This window comes from Aphis gossypii, chromosome 3 (genome assembly GCF_020184175.1).
Source record: "Aphis gossypii isolate Hap1 chromosome 3, ASM2018417v2, whole genome shotgun sequence".
Taxonomy (NCBI): domain Eukaryota; kingdom Metazoa; phylum Arthropoda; class Insecta; order Hemiptera; family Aphididae; genus Aphis; species Aphis gossypii.
This window is the reverse complement of record NC_065532.1, coordinates 4,978,561-4,998,920: the sequence shown is the minus strand read 5'-3', so window position 1 is coordinate 4,998,920 and position 20,360 is coordinate 4,978,561. Positions and strand designations below refer to the sequence as shown.

General features: G+C 27.0%; 1 protein-coding gene across 2 annotated transcripts in view; it reads right to left on the bottom strand.

The window, feature by feature from the left end:
• LOC114120056 (uncharacterized) overlaps positions 1 to 20,360 on the bottom strand; it is a 110,024-nt gene that overhangs the window by 59,666 nt on the left and 29,998 nt on the right. For both annotated transcript variants that reach the window (XR_007604969.1, XM_050203513.1), the window contains exon 8: positions 19,941 to 20,065. Coding sequence is in view for 1 of the 2 variants with exons in the window: in XM_050203513.1 (XP_050059470.1) it covers positions 19,941 to 20,065 (125 nt within the window). In the remaining variant the exon portion in view is untranslated. The remainder of the gene's footprint in view (positions 1 to 19,940; positions 20,066 to 20,360) is intronic.

The following is a 20,360-nucleotide window of genomic DNA, read 5'->3' as shown; positions in this document are numbered from 1 at the left end:
TAAATAAAAAAACCTAAAATTGACATAAAATTAACCTTTATCACTATGTAGTATGAACCAAATGGTAATCGATTTTTCTCTAGTTAAAATTGAGGAGAATATTTCAAATAATCTATCAAAAATAAATTATATAGGTAATAGTATTATTATATACAGCTATTATTGGCGAAAAACGCCTCAACATTACTCTTTAGTCTTAACCGTTATTGTTATTATTGATATGTATTGTAACTATATGGATTTCATGACAAACTTGTCAGACATGTAAACTATGTAGTTCATATTATCCACGAGTAGAAATTTAACATTATCGCGGTATCGGCATTGTAATTGTTACGTGGTATACCAGCTTTATACTCAGCTATACCACGCAAGATGTTGAAGATTCTGATAAAATATGGCAAAGAAAACAAGTTTCGTTCGTATCCGGAATACAACTCTCGTCTCTACGTGACTTATCGGATAATTATATCAAAAAATAAAAAAAAAATGGCCGAGCACGGAACCTATATACTTATCTTACTTACACTTATATTATATAGATACGTATATTCATCAGAAATAAGAAGGATTTTTTTTTGTATAATTTATTGTATAATTTGTAAAAAATCGAATTAATTTTAATAGTTTTTCGGTAATTTTACATAAACTTTGGTAACAATGTAAATAAAACGTGTAAGTACTCATATACTCGTACTATATACGATTAAACAAAGTATAATTATTAAAACATCTATATGGTTGTAGGTGTTGTCTCGTTCATTGAAGTTTTAGTAATTTTTAAAAATTAATTGTTAGCTATTTTTAATAAAAACTTGTACAACTATAACGGTTATTAAACACCAACATCGTACCTGTGCGGTTTATGAATTTGATTAACTCGTTTTCTCCGGGAACAAAATAATGACTACCCGAAGTCTATGCTATACGTGACCGTCAATCCGAGTGTGACTGATAGAGATTAAACACACACACAATACGAGTAGAAATAATAATAATAATAATAAATAATAATATTTATCCTATACGTATACATTGTATATACTGTATAGGTACCTAGACAGTAGATACCGATTGCCAAATGCCAGTTCAATAAACATTATATAGAATTTCTAAAAAGCGACCTTCAGCAAAAATAATTGATCGTGGTGAATTAAAAAAATAATAATAATAATATACCAATGCTACGCAAGATTATAAATCATAGAAAGCGTGAATATAATATAGTTTTCATTTTGAGAATTAAAATCGAAGAAAATTATACTTATATATTTATTAATTAACAATATTGATTTAATGGTGAATAAATTATATATCTATTAAAGGTCTGTAGTAATGTAGTATACGGGTCGACAATTTGCAGTTCGGCCTGGTTATGGTTAATTTTTTTTTTTTTTTTTTTTGATGCCCCGCACGGCCTGATCCGTAAATAACTTTTTATGTGTAAGCTTTGCCCGGATAAGACTGCGTTTTTTAAATATGATATACTATAAACTTGTTAATATTACCCACCATAAAGGTTCTATTGAAACATTCTGGAAAGTCCTAATTGGAACATCGCGAGTATTAAACATCATTTAAATAAAAGGTTCAGACTAACCGGGTTTGAATTTTATTGAATTTTGTTCGGCCTATATGGGTCTTTAATGTCTATACATCATACATGTATGGCTAGATAACTAGATAACTTCCGAAAACGCCGTAGTCCCCAAAGAGTGTATAAATTACTTTTTATTGTTTTTGTAATACATATATTTATAGCTATTCTTAATAATATATACTTGTTGTGGTGAGGGGTGACGTGGCACTCACATTATGTCATATGAAAAATTATTTATTTTTTTATTATCATAACACAACATATGTTTGAATTTTTTTTTTAAATAAATAAGCTTATAATAATATTACACCCCAATCCTTTTAAAAATGATCCAAAGACGAGCCTGCATCTATAGCTGGGTATAGCTAATAACTTACGTATTATAACTATATTATATATAGTTGTAACTTACAATTTTCGATTTTCGATTTAAAATTATTGTGAGACTAGACATTATTCGGATATGTATGATAATCATGAATGTATGCTGTAGTATATTTATTTTAGTAGGCTCTAATGACTTAAGACTTTAAATGTGACTATACATTATATGTAACGGCAGTGATAACTAAATCGTTATTGTTTCATAACCATTTCCGTATTTTCATTATACATTCGTATAATCGTAAATTATTTTCTCGTGGAGAAAATACGTTAATAATAATAATAATAAATAAAAAACACATAAATAATACAATAAACCGACCGGATAAATCGTTCGAGTCATTTTGACTTGTACTGTATCAGATTCGAACATGCATCGTTACTTCGCGCGAGAAAGTCTTATGCAACTATATTATGTATATAACTATAGTGTACCTATACTGCTGCTATGATGAAAAATCTACGGCTGTTGCTTATCATATGGTTATCAGACATTACACAGTGCTTATAAGTTTGTACATATTTTCTAATTACTGTTTTTTCTCAAATAATAATAATTAATAACTTACGTTTTTTGTTTTCTACTGTATATAGGTACACGTATATTTTACATATATAATTCTTTACTATAAATCTAGGAACTGCTTCAGTTTTAAACAGTTTAAACAATATGCTAAAACTGATATAATAATATACAGCAGAGGAATAACACATTGAAGAGACCTCTCAGTGAAGATACTTTGTCAAGAAATATATTATACATAATTGGATTTTTTTTTCTCGAACACAATATATTGTAATTAGTTTTATTTTTATTTTATTGATGGGAATATTAGTCCAAAAGTTGAGCTTAAGACAACAGCTTTTGTACAATATAAAAACCAAAATACATATTTAGATACATTTGAATTGTATTATAGAAGACATCAACATTTTTTATCCAAACATAAAACCCACTCCAAATAAACACATGAATATTATGTAATTTTAATTTATAATATATTTGTTTGTCTTGTGTCAAAATTCGTGATGACTTTATATCATATTAATTTCATTTTTTATCATCGTATCTTTGTATCTGTTTATGTTTAACGGGAAAATTGATATCATGCACTTAACATGTTTAAACTGTATTATTTTATATGTTAATTAAATCCATCTTTATATGGTTTATAAATTTATAATGTTTATGCATTATAATTTTACAATCTATCATATTATTAATATTTATATTTTACTGTACTTTATACTTTAGAGCATTATATTGAATAAATATTATGATTGTATTCATAGATTGTGTACTGTTTACCACCGACAGTCAACAATTGCCATAAGAAATATCAACCCATATGTCACAAGTATAGGAAAATAAATGACAAGTCAAATATATTCAGTTATTAAATAAATAAAATATTGACGTGCAGATATATATATTATGATATATTATAAATGTTAGTGATACTTTATCATAGATTGCGGAAATATTCAATACCGAATGGACCGAATCGTTATATAATATATTTCAATCGAAGAAATCACTGCTATTAAAATGATGCAGGCATAGCTGCCATTTATTTTAAATTCATCATACTATAGCGCAACATAAATAGATGTATAATTATATTGCGTAATTTAGTAGCATTAAAATGTGCTGTTGTAGCAGACTATATAACAATATTAAAATATTATTCGCGAATCATTCAATTTGAGATTATAAGCATAATATTTGTACATTATATTATATATTATACAAAACAAGCATTTAAGCATGCTCTATGCTCATCGAATTTCGATTATACAATAGGTAACTATATTATTGTAAATGTATTCAAATTCAAATTTTTGGAATTATCTAATTAGTTTTAATGTGCTGATACGATTATTTTCAGACGATAATATTAAAATATTCTAGACATATATTTCTTTGTCCAAGAATTGTTAGGCACAAGATTTTTTTAAAATTATTTAAGTGTTTGATAATTTTATGTAATATCACAAATATACTATTGCCAGTATACTTAGAATATTTCTATTGAATATTTAAATTGATATACTAATATAAAATAATTAACAAGTTTAGAAATTATTTAGGGTAAATAATCTAAGCTTTTGAAAGTATAGTTTATAAAGAACATCTCACCCACGGACACCCATACATGTATTGTGTTATTTTCTCGTTGTTATAAACAATATAAACATACAACATTCTGCATACGGTCGAACCAATTTTTTGTGTTGTTTGCAGTAGCTTTAGTTTAGTTGAATACATCTATCAAACTTAAATGTAAAAACATTAGCTGTGATTCCACATAGACTTTTTACACTGCTTTAAATTTTTAAGGAAGATATCTATAAGCATTTTAAGCTGTAATATTCTATATAGTCATCACTCATCAGTTAAATCACTCACACAAAAATTGTACTATCGTAAAAAGCCGACAAACAGTTACCGTTTATATCTTTAAGTTTGATAAAAGATTAATTAACTGTAATATTATTATAATAATACTCACAATAATACAATATTATATCATAATAATATTATGAATGAAAATCATTTTTGTTGTACGATTGTTGGGAGACGAGTAGACAACATTCGTGGTTAGGACCTCCCCTTAAGTATACAAACATAATTTTTATATCTCGGCCAAAAAAAATAATAAAATATAATACTGAAACTGTGTAGTATATTATTATTATTGTACGGTTGTGCAGTCTGATAAAAATGTGTGCAGTCTGTTGTGTAACAGCAGACTACAGAAATACGCTACTTGTACCTATTGAAACGCCGCCACCGCCGTCGTCCACAGCCTAAATCGATTATACACGCAATACACGCTTATATATAGATATAAGTAGAAACATTTACCGCGGGTCTGTATGGATCGAAAAGCACGCGGAGTACGAAATATTAATTAATAAGAACACGGTGGTGTTGATTAAAAAGATCTATTAAACAAGAAAAAACAATGGCCTATTGTTCGTTCGCGACGACTTATTCGGTTCGATTGCTAGTTATTATATAATAATATATTATATACATATTATACATAGTCACTATTTTATATAGGTATACTTATAAGTTTATAACCATCAACGCGTATAATATTATACCATTATTGGATATATATAACGATGAGAAAATTTCTAGTTTTACGGCGTCAGCACACCGAAAAAAAACAGTCCGCAGAAGAGTTGCGCAGAAAAGCGGAAAAACGTTCCGCGTCGTAGTATAAAATGCTATTTTTTGTTTGCATTCGCCATTTCCACATTATACAACAACAATAATAATAATAATGAGTTGCTACACGAAATAAGTGTAAAACTGTAAACCAAGACCGAAAAATGGCAATTATACATAGCAATTATAACTGTATATGTCTATGACTGTGACTAACTTTAAGGATCAGGTGCAGAGGACTTAGAATTTTTATGGTTTTTAGTTCCAATCCTTTAGTTTATATTTGAAAAAATAGATTCTGCTTCTAGTTTTATTGCACACGTTTACAGAACAAACCTTTATTTAAAGGAACAAAATTGGTTTTCAAATAAATAGATTATAAGCAATATAATAGGGGATCCTTTATATGAAAAAGACGTCAGCGAGACACTTCGCATAGCGTATAGTGCTTTATACTCGAGTATCGGTTTTAGAGAGATGCATAATCTTATCGAATCAGATATATGCGTAAACGTAATAAACGAAAATAACACCGAAGAGACTCTGAACTAGGTACTAGGTACCTACTACCTGTATAATGTGAAAGTTTAAGAAAACCGTTTTCCTCTTGTGAAGTTATCCCGACACACATGTACCTAGAACACACACACATATATAAATATATGTTATATATACACGCGTGCGTGCATGAACACGAACAATTATCATTAAGCCAAAGACGTTTACAACCGCGACGACGATGGCCGTTGTACATTTGCATGCTCTATTCTATACGCCAATGCGTACACTTATGTATATATTTAATGGCTGCAGCGGGTAGGTACATAGTGCATATGTGCAATGTGCATGCTGTCGAGACGGTGATCGTGAGAATTCAAAAGATTAAGAATAAAAAAAAAAAAAATAAAAGCAAAGATGAAAGGTGTATGCGATTGTGATAAGCCCATATACACCGTATTAAATATATTAATATATTGAGGTAGCTAGTGCACAGATATATAATAACTAATAATACTTTAAATATTTTATAAGTTACTAAGTTACTGTAAGGTGTCCTGATACATCAAAATCTATAAAAATATAAAAATGATTGTACAATCATATATCCCTATTATTTGAGAAATGAAGAAGGAAACTTAATGAAATTTAGATTGTTGTATATTATATATAACTAAAGCTGATTAAACGACAATTAGTAAGTATATATATGTATAAGTTCTACAGAGTTAGTATATATATTATATAATATAGTTTAATTAAAAAACATTATAATCAAAATACTAATAGATGTTTTGAAAAATTTAGCTTTATGTATTATACTTCTAAGCATACAAAAATAAGAATTCATTTTTAATTCAAAAATTGATTTAAAATCAGATAACCAGGTTAGAATATTAGATCAAACATCTTACTCACAGAAAACAATGGAAAATATAAACTTTAAAAAATAAAAGTAATATAGATAAAAATATAATCATAATATTATTGTAATATTGTGTCTAGTGCTATTATACAAACGAATACGAAATCGTCGTTCGGTTTTTTCAAGGAAAATGCTAGCAGTCGAAAATTTTAGTATACTCTCAAGACTGTCAGCACTTTTTACAATATTTTATAAGTGTATTGTTATACGTCACATTACAAAAAGTTGATTATTCAAAGATAAATTTTTTTAATGTTCAGTCGATTTAAAACGAGTAGTTGAAACGTATTTATAACACGATTCAGGAAATGATATTCGTATACCTACTATTGTGACACATAATACACGATTCTATAACATTATAGCAATGATGTAAAATATTATAATATCTGTATATTATCTACACGTTATCTGTTATGGTAAAAACTAAAAAAATACATACTTAAATTTAAAATGAAGACTTTGGAGTAGAAAGAAATCGCAATATTTTATTATGTAAATTCAAGTTAAATATTCGATGTATGATAAACAATCGAAAGTTAACAAAAATATAATTTTAAAACGATACACGACGATTTATTATTATAATAAAATGATATAATATCACGTTAAATACTATTCATGGTATTTTATGGTAATACGATATGAATTCACGGGATCGATGTTTATTCTGATTAAAAATGTTATTTATAATATATATTATAATTATTGTATAAAAATATGTATGACATTTTAATAATAACGTGGTATTCTAAATGGTAAATTTATATAAATCGTGTGTACATGGGCATAAACTGTACTTCGTTATACCCCTGCAGGGAAAAAAATGAGATTTAATAAATAAAATGGACAAAGGACAACTGCAGCTGCTATTTTATATATTATATATAATGTGTTCCCGATATCAAAACGTGATGACTAAGTATTAACAATAACAAACAGTTATATCTAAACAAGGAGAAGAACCACGCGTTAAGAAAAAAAATTGATCAACCCTCAGTCGGATACAAATATTTATTTACATATTTACAATTAAAACAATAGAAAAATCAATTCTTCTTAATTTTCAGTCGAGCAAACAAAATTTCAACCAATGGTGTCGAGAAGGATTTTATTTTTTGATTAATGTGATATACGATATAATATATCTTTGTATGTTATAGTGAGTTACGTGTGTCAATATTAAAGTTTTAAAAAAATGTATAATATTACCTATACTATATTGACAATGATAATCGTACGTACTACGTGATCCAACAAAACATGGCATTTTAAGTACATTTTTTAGGTGTTTATAAAGCTATATAAAGATCATAGAAAGGTATTGAGAGAGGTTTATCGCTTATATCATTTAGTCTTAAAATTATATAGTGGAGTAATATATGCAATGAAAAAATACATTACGTACACGAGAATCATTTAAAATGCAATGTATATGAATAATTTAAATTTGTTCAAATTTTAAGTATAAACGAATATTTGCTCGCTTTTATATGTAAAATTATAAAACAAATTGTACATATTATAATAAAATCATGTACAACATAAACACTTTTGATAGTATGTACCGTTATTTTTCATAGAGTAAAAAGGAAATTTTAGATTTATCGAACGGGTAATGATTCATATATATATATAATACAACAATATATTATGTTTATTTGTAACCGACTATGCATGTCGAGGAATGTGCTCAAACTATATGGTACTTATATGATGTGAATAGTGTTGTCTGCCGACGAACAATAGAAAGAATTTTTATGGTCCAAAAAAAATAATATCGAAAAAAAGCAATCGAAATTACAAAAAACAAAACTAGTAAAATTGCCTATAATGATCTACTCCAGTGCAGTGAATATAAAATAAAACGAAATAAAAATTATAACTAAATGTTTTAAATTTTAAGTAATCGCATCTTTTATATATGAACCTGAAAATCCAGGGATAAAAATATTTTTAGGCGTCTGAAACATATTGTGAAAACTGAAAAGACATTTTAAGATGAAAAATCTAAACATAAAATGTATCAATTTAAATACTCCAAACAGTCCAAACTGTAGTTTATAATACTATATAATAATTAAGTACAATAACAATTAGCAAGCGTCAATCAAAATATAATAAATATAAATTAACAACAGGTTCCTAAAACTTAATTAATATAAATCAATTACTTTAAATTATACTATTCTATATATGTAAATTATAATAACTGACTAATATTTTTTATTGATTTTTAATTAAAATGTAGGCGTGCAATAATAATTTTAACGGAGGATTATTTCCAAACTGAAAAATTTATTCTGTCTGAAAAACATATATGTTGTTGTTTTTTTATGTACCTTTGTATATATAATAAAATTTGCAATTTAAAGCAAACATAAAAGTTTCGATCTAAAAAATAACAATATTATTATTATTTTCTATTGAAAACTACATATGCGATAAAATATTCATAATATACATTATATTATACTCGTTTATGTACAGCTGCCGACAAGGAAAAGCTATTGTTAAAAATGTCGTAAACCGATTTCTCATTCGTAAAAAATAAATATATATAAAAAAATTATTTTCTCTACGCCAATACGGAATAATAATCGTCCGTGAATTGCGTGTCCGTTCAGGAGATAGAAATTATTATGATAAATATACAAATTATGTACGCACAAAAAACGTCAATTCTGGCGAGTTTCAATAGGAGACGAACTAAATGATGATTAGGTAGGTACACATATTTACGGTTTGACACGGCCTACAGTCTGGACGAATTTACTACTACTAATATTTTTTTTATAATTAATAATAATGCATTTTTTAGTGTAATATTATGACTTTCTTCACTGCGGTGACGACGATTCGATAGAAAATTCCAGTTTCATGCATAATTATTCATATATTGGGTGATACACCGAACACGTTCACCATCATTTATTCCTTTAATAAAGAATCTATTCCAATTCTGTTTTTTTTTTTTTTTTTTTTTTTTTTTTTTAATTCTGAAGTATACTTATAAATACTATATTTTAAAATTATTGAAATTTTTATACTACTTTAGTACCTATATGATAATACTAGATCTATATTTTTAATAACTACATATTTGAAGAAAAAAAGGGGTGAGCATGTTTGGTGAATCATTCAGTATTATTATTCATACATTATTACAAAACGATGCATTTCTCGTTCATTGCAGATTAGGTTCGTTATTTGCGGTTTATAAAATATTATTCCAGCGCAGAGTTGAATACTTAAACTGCAAGTTCGGGACGACTATGCGTGTTTGGGAGGAAACAAAATTCGTTTTTTTTCTTTACACTGACTGATCACCGCGGTCGGTTTCTGCGAGAACAATGCAAGGTACTCGGGCGAAATTACAATACTATGATGTACCGTATACCGCGGGTCCGGATGTTTATAAACCATCGTCCACCAACAACTATATTTGTACATTATAATATAATATTATATATTAATGTACATTATCATCGTATAATGATAGACCGCGTCGAATAAAATTCCGTTACAATGACCCGATTGCATATTTTTCTCGAATATTGTTATGTTTATAAAGGTAGGCACTAGAGCAGAATTTCGTGTGCGTGTATAATATAATATGATGGTTGTTTTTAAATTACCACTCGGTGGCATACAACCTGCAATATTATGATCATAATATATTATATCCGGATATTGTGTCGAGAGGTGTTCGCTGCAGCGGTAAGACTTCGACATTATATTCATATACATACTCTGTTCGGGCCGCGGTTATCGATTATTCTTATTATTATTCTACTTTAGCCTGTGTGTGTATGTGTGTGTGTGGAGAGAGATACACATACAGACGGAATGAACTGTAAATCACCGTCGTGCGTGTAATATTATTACGTTTACCATCACGTGAAACAAATCCGATTCCTATTGCTGGTTGTTAACTACACGGTACGCGAATACGTGATAGGTACACGCTGCAGCATCGGCCGCGCGATACGATCAACGTAGGGAAAATCATCGTCTCAAAAACATGCGAGCGAGCGCGCGGTGTGCTTGCAGACGGTAGTACTCACTTACCGTTTGCACACGAAGTGAACCATTCAAATATGCGACTACACCGATTTTTCTTAAATATATGTTTCTATTAATTAAAATGAGCACATCTCATGTTGTTTTTTAGTAATAATAAAAAAATTAATATTTTATTCAATATTCGATACATTGAATTAAAAAAAAAAGCATTCATGCTTCTATAATCATGAAATAAAAAATACATAGATTGTGAGAAAGAAATGAAAAACCTTCGCATAATATAAATATATAAAGTTTTGTACTTAAGATCATCGAACATATTACGACCATGGCGAATAGTGATGAAGAATTTATTTTGTTGTAAACCTATGTGATGTTGACGTCAGACGAGTAGGCGGAATTGTAAGATTTGCATCTGGTAGGGCTTTGTATAAGTTTCTATACTCATACTTATTTGTCAACACTATGATTATATCTAGTGTGTGCTTAGATATAAACTAATGTAAATTTTTAAATAAACTTTTTCTTTTCTCATGGGATGAAAATCTATGGATGATTACAGAGTTTACCGATGATATACATATTTTGTATATAATTAATTTACAACTAAAACTAAAAATTTAATGGAACAGTTAACTAGCTACACTTATTGGTCAATTTAATAATAGGTCAAAGAGAGAACAGTGGTCGTCCACATAATTTTTTCGTGATTTATTAATATATTATATGTTTCGATTACCAATTCATAAAATCAGTATACATAATAGCCACTTTGCACAATCATGGTTCTTTTGTTTGAGCAAACTGCGACCAAATGTAAATGGATGTGAAAATAATCTAAGCGAAATCGTCAAGATCATAGGTACAATGTAACATTTTATATATATATATATGATGTGAGGATAGTATTATTATATATGTGATAAAAAAAGTTACCAATTTCATTGATGGCAAATAAGATACTGAACAATGGAATATTTTTTATGAGACGTTGAGTTTCTATTGATAGACTTTTACGCGAATATCAGTCCATTTATTATAGTAGACACGTCAACAATAACATCAGATAACTCAAAGATACTACTATTTGAATGATTTAAAATTGAATAGGAAAAAAGGTAGTTTTTACAATTAAGATTTTGAAACGTTAAGAATAAGTGTATAACACGTAGATAACGTATATAGACGAGGAAAGCGCACAGTTCACAAACAAGCATACATTATACATAATTGATAATACACATTATAATACACAGGATATCCCACGCGGATTAATTTAGAAAACTTTAAAATACCTAGTGTTGTTTCGTTTTCACGAAATAAAATAAGGAAATCTTAGTGTGAAACTAAATTATAATATAACACCTATATTATATAATATGTAGGTTAGGTTAAAAGTTATATATGGGCATTGGTTATAGAGTGATTCGTTGTACTTGTCTTCGTTAAAATCTTTTTTTCACATTTTTCAAATATCTTGTTTTGTGAACTAATTTGACCGAGAAGGGTAAAACGCCCGTGGTGGATTAGATTAAAGGTAGGTACTTTGTATATACTTTCAAATTTGGTTCAACATATTCTCTAAAAATGCCTGATATATCTCTAATGATAATCTATGCAATTTTCGTCAAAATTGGTCTAGTAGTTTTTGAATTTATAATATAATATATATACGCTAACAAAAAATTACTCGATTTTCATGAACTAAAACGAAATTCATGCATGAGCTTGGTGATTTATCTTATACTACAACTATGAGGTTGAACAAATAAGTTAACTCTCCAAGTCTCAAAGAGTCTACTGAATTTAATTGAAATTGAGGAGCCAGTAGTTTTTGAAATTAGCGGTTTCAAACATACATACTCTGTCATCGTTATAATATTATGTATTAGTATATTATATTGATATACAAATACGTAGGTACATTTTAAAATTCAACAGCTAGGTGGATTGTAGGTAGATTGTATTATAAGAGTACTAAAGAGTATAATATAAGAGTTACCTACTTATACACCTATAGCAGCTATAGACTATATCTTAACCAAGCAGGTGTGTACAAAAATAAAATGCAAACAGAATAATATAGGTACTGTATATATTATATATTTATACTAATTATACATAAAGAAGATAAAAGCGACAACCCGTTATTAGAATTAAATGCACTTGTGGGCGATATTAACGCCATCCTTAAAATAAATTTTTCAAAAAACGTAAAGGTGTACAGTATTATGCCTAAATACAACATTTACATAAGTGAATAGAAAAAAAATATATATTTAATATATATATATATATTGATAGTGTTAATATAGAAAGTATAATTATCAAATTTTACTTTTTTGTCAAAAAGGTTTTTTGTTCATAATAATAGCTATTAGGAAGGTGAATATACAAATTTGGCGTAATGACAGTACATTATTATTATTTAAAGTTTCTCTAACTCATTATTTTATTTTACAGTCATAATAATAGTACCTAGTGGCAACTAGTATTAACTATAGTAAATTAAATTAAATTAAATAAGTACATTGTATGGGTCATGAGATCCACTACCTACAGCGGCGATATGTAAATATACTTATAACATTTTTCTTGATAACACCATACCGCAGTAATGTTTAATAGTTAAATTTTATCCCTACGGCGGTGTAGTTAAACACGAAATATTTCTTTTTACTAAAATGTAAAATAAAGCAATAGAGTTCTGTCGCCCGGACGGTGCGATAACAAATATACTGTATAGTATAGGTGTTAATAAAAAATAATATCGTTATTTGTTATGGTGACGCTTACAACTAAGGCAGAATAATATCTTATTAAACTACTAATGGCTGTTAGATAACCATAGAAACCGTTTATTCTAATCGTAATTTTGCAAACAGAAAATTTAACGAGATTTTCCGCGTTGTGGAACATATTGCAGCGCCGCGTCATCAAGGTGCAGAAGTTTCCTCCGTCTCGATAAATACAATTAAACAAAAAAAAAAAAAAACAAATTTGTCGGAACACCATTATAAAAGGATAAGAGGTAATTGAAATCGTGTCAGAAGTCATATTTATAAATATATACCTATATATTATACACGATGAAAACGAAATAATTTCTCACAGCAACAATAATAATAATAGCAGTCATCGCGGTTATTATAATTCAACCTCTCATCACATTAGTGTAACTCGTTTCGCAGAATACCTATACTAGTATATATTTATATTATGTTATAGTCATGGAAGGGAGTGTGTTGGGTACCATTGTGCAGCGCATAGCGCCAAACGAGATGTGTTGCCATTGTCTGCACTTCTGCAGTTGGCTCTAATAAAGTATCTGTTGATTATAATTTTTTATTATTATTATTTGATTATTATCGAATCTATTCTGCGGACACAGTAAAAAACCCTCTCCGCACTCTCTCGTTGTAGGCTTTTGTTAGCACACACGTCGATTACTTTATTTTCTCAACTTGAATATATACATATATATGTATACATTATACATATAGGTAAGCATAGAATAACACATGTTCCTTATATATATTATATATATATATAAATATACACACTTCGTTAATAATTAGTCACACAACATATAATAACTGCAGTCCAGAAGTTCATACATATTTTATTATTTTAATATCCCATCAAATTTAATTTGAGCTATACAAGGCGAATCATTTATGAAACAACATTCATTATTGCGAAATCTATTAATGTTTTTAAAAATATTTTTATCAATATAATTTTAAAGTTTTTTTACTATTTTGAATGACAAGGTAGAATTTTAAACATATAGGTATTCTAAGTATTTCAATACATAAAAATCGAAATTCGCAAGTAATTAATGAATTATAAATATTTAAAGTTTAAGTATAATAAATATAAAATTATATTATTGATATACTGTTTTTGAAAAAATTTTAAGTGTTTTAAAATCGATCATTTTCAACAACAAATTGGAATTTTTAATTATAACGGTTATAAGTTATAACTATAGGTATGACTACTATATCTGGTGGTAATATAATATGCCACGGTAATAATATATACCTGTATTAATATTACAATATATTAGTAAATTTGAAATTTTTATACATCGATATTTGTAACATATTCTATAACCGAAGTAATGATTATATTTCATCTTTTATAAGAACTATATAATCAGAAGACGACGAATTAACACACCTTTAACATTACATATTATTATTTTCAAATTTGTAAGCAAGTCGGTAACAATTATTTCAAATTATACTAATCATAATTATATAGTTTAGTATAAGTAGAAATGCAATGTACAATCATTTTAACAGACACTTCAAGAATTATAATGAGCTTATAGTTGTCTTTGTGAAATGTAACAATATACCTAATGATGACAAATTAAATGTCACGTATAGATTAATTATTATACAATTATTTCAACATAAAAAATAACAAGTCCTTACTTATGTACCTATCTACTATTTAGATACGAATACATTTTATAAATTTGATCAAATTATTATATCTAGAATTCTTTAAAATTAAGAAATAACAAAATAATAGCTATGAAAATGATTATGCGTCCAATTACAAAGTGTTTCGATGTTTTGTATTAAATATTTTATAATATAAGATATTGCGTAGGTAATAGCTATATATTATTATAATTATTTTTTTTAACAGAAACTTTATTATATGAATGTTAAATTTTTGGCACAGGTGGAAAATAACTACGTCTTTAGTCACTATTTAAAATAAATCATTTGACATTTTAAGTTTTAAAATATATCTACTTGCTAGGTGTTGAGTATTTGATGCGTATATATACATATATGCTTCTAAATAATTAAGAATTTTATCTAAATGTTTTGGAACCAACTTAATCTAAGCCAAAAATGACTCGTACATCATAGACCTGCAGTAATACCTAATATTATATACGAGTATAATACGACGATATTATATAATAAAACTCATTTTCAAAGATACCGGTAACTAAGTTTTATATTAATATAACTATATAGAATTTATTCATTGCACGCCTGCATAACAACATAATATACAAAAATGTGTTTGTTACTAGACTATTGAAGAAACCGATTAATCATCCAGCCTATATCTTGCCTGAAAATGTTGACTTCTACAACTACACTATACGCCTCTTCGCGATGAAAGTATACGACCTTGAATCAAGTTCAATACCATCGTAGTCGAGTTATAAAATATAATAACAATAGACGAATACAAAATATATGAAGCATTCGAAAAATAGATGATAAATAATTATATTTTATGTATAAGTACCTAAATATTTTATATTATTATTATTATCATATAATGAAATGAATTAAATAAAATAAATGCCAATATCTACTAAAACTATCTAACAATTAATATATAGGTACCTACCTTAATTTTAACGCGATTTGTCTAATTTATAAAATATTTAAAAGATAAACAATTATTCGGTATTCATCTGATTTGAACTATACAAAAAAAGTTATATTGGCTAGGTTAAATTATACTTTTGAACAAATTATTTTGAACCCAAATAGTATAATTTAATGTGTATTATAAAATATGTATAATAAGTCAGCAAGTAGTATTTGTTTAGATATATCAAAATTATCTATGTTTTTATAATCGCTTGAGTAGAACTGGACAGTTATAAAGAATATATTATGAAGGTAAGTATTATAAGTACTATATATTGTATTGTTTTGAAATTTATAATTTATATTAGGACATAAATAGCGGAAAAAACATAAAGTTGCTAAATTTACATCCGTTTTAAAGAAAAATCATTAAAAATTTTGTTAAAACTATAAATACCGATGTTAAATGCATCATAGTCAACGGTATCGAGCATCGTTTTCCGGTACAAAAATATGTTATGACCTAAACATTATAGCGTGAGATATCATAATAACATAAGTCCACGAACGGTTAATTAACGTAGGTATATGTACATCATTACAACTATCGCCAGTGAAAATAAAGCACATCATTTAAAATACATATTATATAGTGTATTACGAAAGTACACTGTATATAAAAGGATATTAAACGCGGTAATTTCTAATTTTTATATACCTATACACCTTAGGGCGGCAATGTTGGCAATTAAACGATAGGTTATAATAACGGTCGTTACCCGAGTAACGCAAAGAGGAAGTGTGGTCCCGATGGCCGATAGTCTTTGATAGTTGTTTAAACTGTTATTAACAATATAATAATAACCATAATTAGCAATGGTTTAACAACGTACTGATTTAGTATACAAAAATTATGTAAATCACATACGTATTGTACCTACGTACAGATTATGCTATTACAGTAAATACAATTGAAATTAGAATCACTTATAACGTCAACGAAAAATTAATTCTGAACTATCTCGCTGTAAACGTATACATCTGCAGGCCTACGACACTGAGTGCAGGTTTGGCCGAATCTAACGATATTAACCTTGAAGACTTGAACATCGCGATAGTGAACGTTTTAATAGATCGGGTAAATGTTTGTACTATATTATAACCTTAGGTCGGTGCGCCGACACGGTTTTATGTTTCTCGTAGGTTCAAACTTCAAATCACGCGGGTACACAAAAACCCGATCAGCTGATCGAATGTCATTTCTGACATTTATATCTACATTATATATACCTACTTTCTAGAAGTAAACAGCGAATTTAAAATTCAATACGAGTAACTAAAAAGTAAATAAATAATACTGCAGTTTAATGAGGTTTACGTGATACGTCGAGAGAAAGTAAATCTTGTTTTTAACACGGGCACATAAAAAAGACACGGTTAAAATTGTCGCACGCGGGTTAATAAGAACTGGTGCGGATCCAATTAAGGAGTTTATTATGTATATTGGTCCGTATAAAACTTCTTAAGACAATGCTATTGATTTGATTTGATTCATTTCCAAAGAAGAGACTCGGTAGCTAGTAGCTACTATAACTAATAACAACCGAACTACAGATGACGAGACCATCCACAGAAGATATTTTTTTGATATTGTTTCTTCACTTACATAATATAAAAACAGATTTGGCCTTTAAGGCATTCGCATAACATAATTGCGGGAATTATCCTCGGGGGGAAATATTTTATCGTTAATTACATAATGATACAGTGTCAATGACATTTCGGATTCGTATAAAATAATTTCAATTTGGTACAATAATACTTAATTAATAATTATCATTTGCATATGTAATAAATTAAGTATATGGTTATATATTTTTGAATACCTATACATTATATTACTTAGTTGTATACGACACTAATTAAATTTTTATTAGTAATGAAATATACCTAGTTCAATAAATAATGCGTTTTTTTGTAGGTAGGTGCCTGATTCGTTAATTTGCAACATGTACATACATACTCCATTACAACATAGGAAGTAATTTTAATTATATAAAAAGATAACCTATATAAATTAATGTACATAAAAATATTGTAAGATGTAAAAGTCTAAAAACTAGAAAAAACTGCAAAATAAAAAAAATTCGTAAAATATAAGATTCAATATTGTATACAATAATGCCAACTAAAATGAAAAACCGAAAATGCGATAAAATAAGAAAAGTAACAAAAAAATATTAAACATAATTAACCCACTATAAACAATATTAAATTAATCGCTACATTTATCTATACATTTTTTTAAGAGTATAAATAATTTAACAACAATAACTCAAAAACAATTTAAGAAAGCAGTAAGTAATTCATATATATATTCCTATTAAATTTCACGCTATTAGTCTTAGAAAAGAATTTATTTATTTTTTTGCAAAGTAGTTCATCCCATAACTTCGATATTTATTAAAAAAATAATACTAAAGCATAAAAGGTAGGCAAAGATAACCGGTAAATCGGCTTCGTCGAAACACAACCATATTCTAGCTGAAAGAATTCAAATACTTATAACATTTTAACTGGAATTGAAATGTATTTATTAAAGTGAATATAATTAAATTATTATAAAAATTTCAATTTATTCTTTTAAAATTATAATATACACAATACTATGATGTTTACGAATAGTTTAAATAATAGTTCAAATTGATACTAAGAGGACAACGAGGATACATTACGTATTATTCATAACACTTGGATACATATAGTGTTAATTGTTATTCCATTGATTATAAAATATAGACTATTCTATAATAAATGGTTGTACATAAGCATTAATAATACTAGTATTTTAAATCAAAGCTATAGTTTATCGGTCTACGAGTAAAAATTATAATATCGAATAATCAACAATGAATTATACAAAACCATTATTTAAATAAAAAGTTATTTTTACTAATTAAAATATAATTCACTGGTAATAGTAAACAGAAACACTCAAACACAATTTATTGTTTCGTTCCTTTAATAACTTACGGAAATTTAATAACGCAAATAAGATCCACGGTCAAGCATTAAATTTAACATCAATATTGCAAATTAAAATTCAATATCACACTAAATAATAGACACGACTGAACGACTTAAAATCATTTAAAAAATGTAATGAATTTTTGACTTTTTTAAATATTTCATTGACAACACAGACTGTATAAAATTCGAGATGACTTTAAATCCATACATTGGAAATAAGAATTGTAATCGTGATAATTGATTTTTAATATAAATCTTCTGTTTGTGTTTTATATTGATTTGAAGTTAAAAAAAACGTATTTCCTATAATTACTGTACCTACCTAGTTAAGAAGACAAGAAAAAATGCACATGAATGCTATAAGCCTATAACTAATTTTTGGATCTATCTTGAGGTAAGTGATTATTTAAAATAATTTAAAATATGCGAATTCCAATAGAAGTGCACACAAATTTCATACAGAGAATTGTAATTGTAATTGTAATTTCTTAATTCGTATCTAATATTAACGCTTATATTATATTTTAATTGTTAGTAATTTACCCCTGTAACAAATCAAAGTAGATGACATTAATTTCATCTACTCACATAAAATGTCTATATAACGCCTAATAAATTATTTTTATTATTTTCTATAAGCAATAAATTTATATTTGTATATACAAGATGTGACTTTAACAGACAATTTGGATTTTTATAGGTATCAATGTCTTTATTAACCAAACACTAAAAGTTTCATTTCAAATATTCTTATTAAACTAAATATGCAATAACTAAAAACATATATGTGTATTCACGTACCTAAATGTTTGTATAACTATACTGCTTTTTATGTTTTTTTACTTAATATTTACATCTAGGTGTAATTATATATTAAATTAAATTAAGATAATTAAAAATGTTATTTGTTAAACTATAATAATAATAAAATAATCTTACCTTGTGCTCTTCTGCTTTTTGCTTAATTTCACGGCGGTTCCAATTGATACGAAAATAATTGGGTTTCAATCGCAATTCCATTTGGGCCATCCATTGATCCAGAGATCTCAAATTTGATTTCACTTCTACAAAATATTAAACAAGTGTTATTATTATTTCTAAATTCATATTGTTTATTACTACTAAAGCTTGAATTTAAATACTCCATTTGGCTTATAATACAGAACAGAAATAAAAAATATAATGCATTTTAATACAATATATTTTTCATTGTTAACAAAAACAATTTTTTTTCAATATTTGTACCTAATTCAATTTTAAAGATACTTTATCTGCAGAGTTTAATATACCGAATTTAATTTAAATTAATATGAAAAATTATTAGTTTTCTATACATTTAACAATTGATTTTCTAGATGA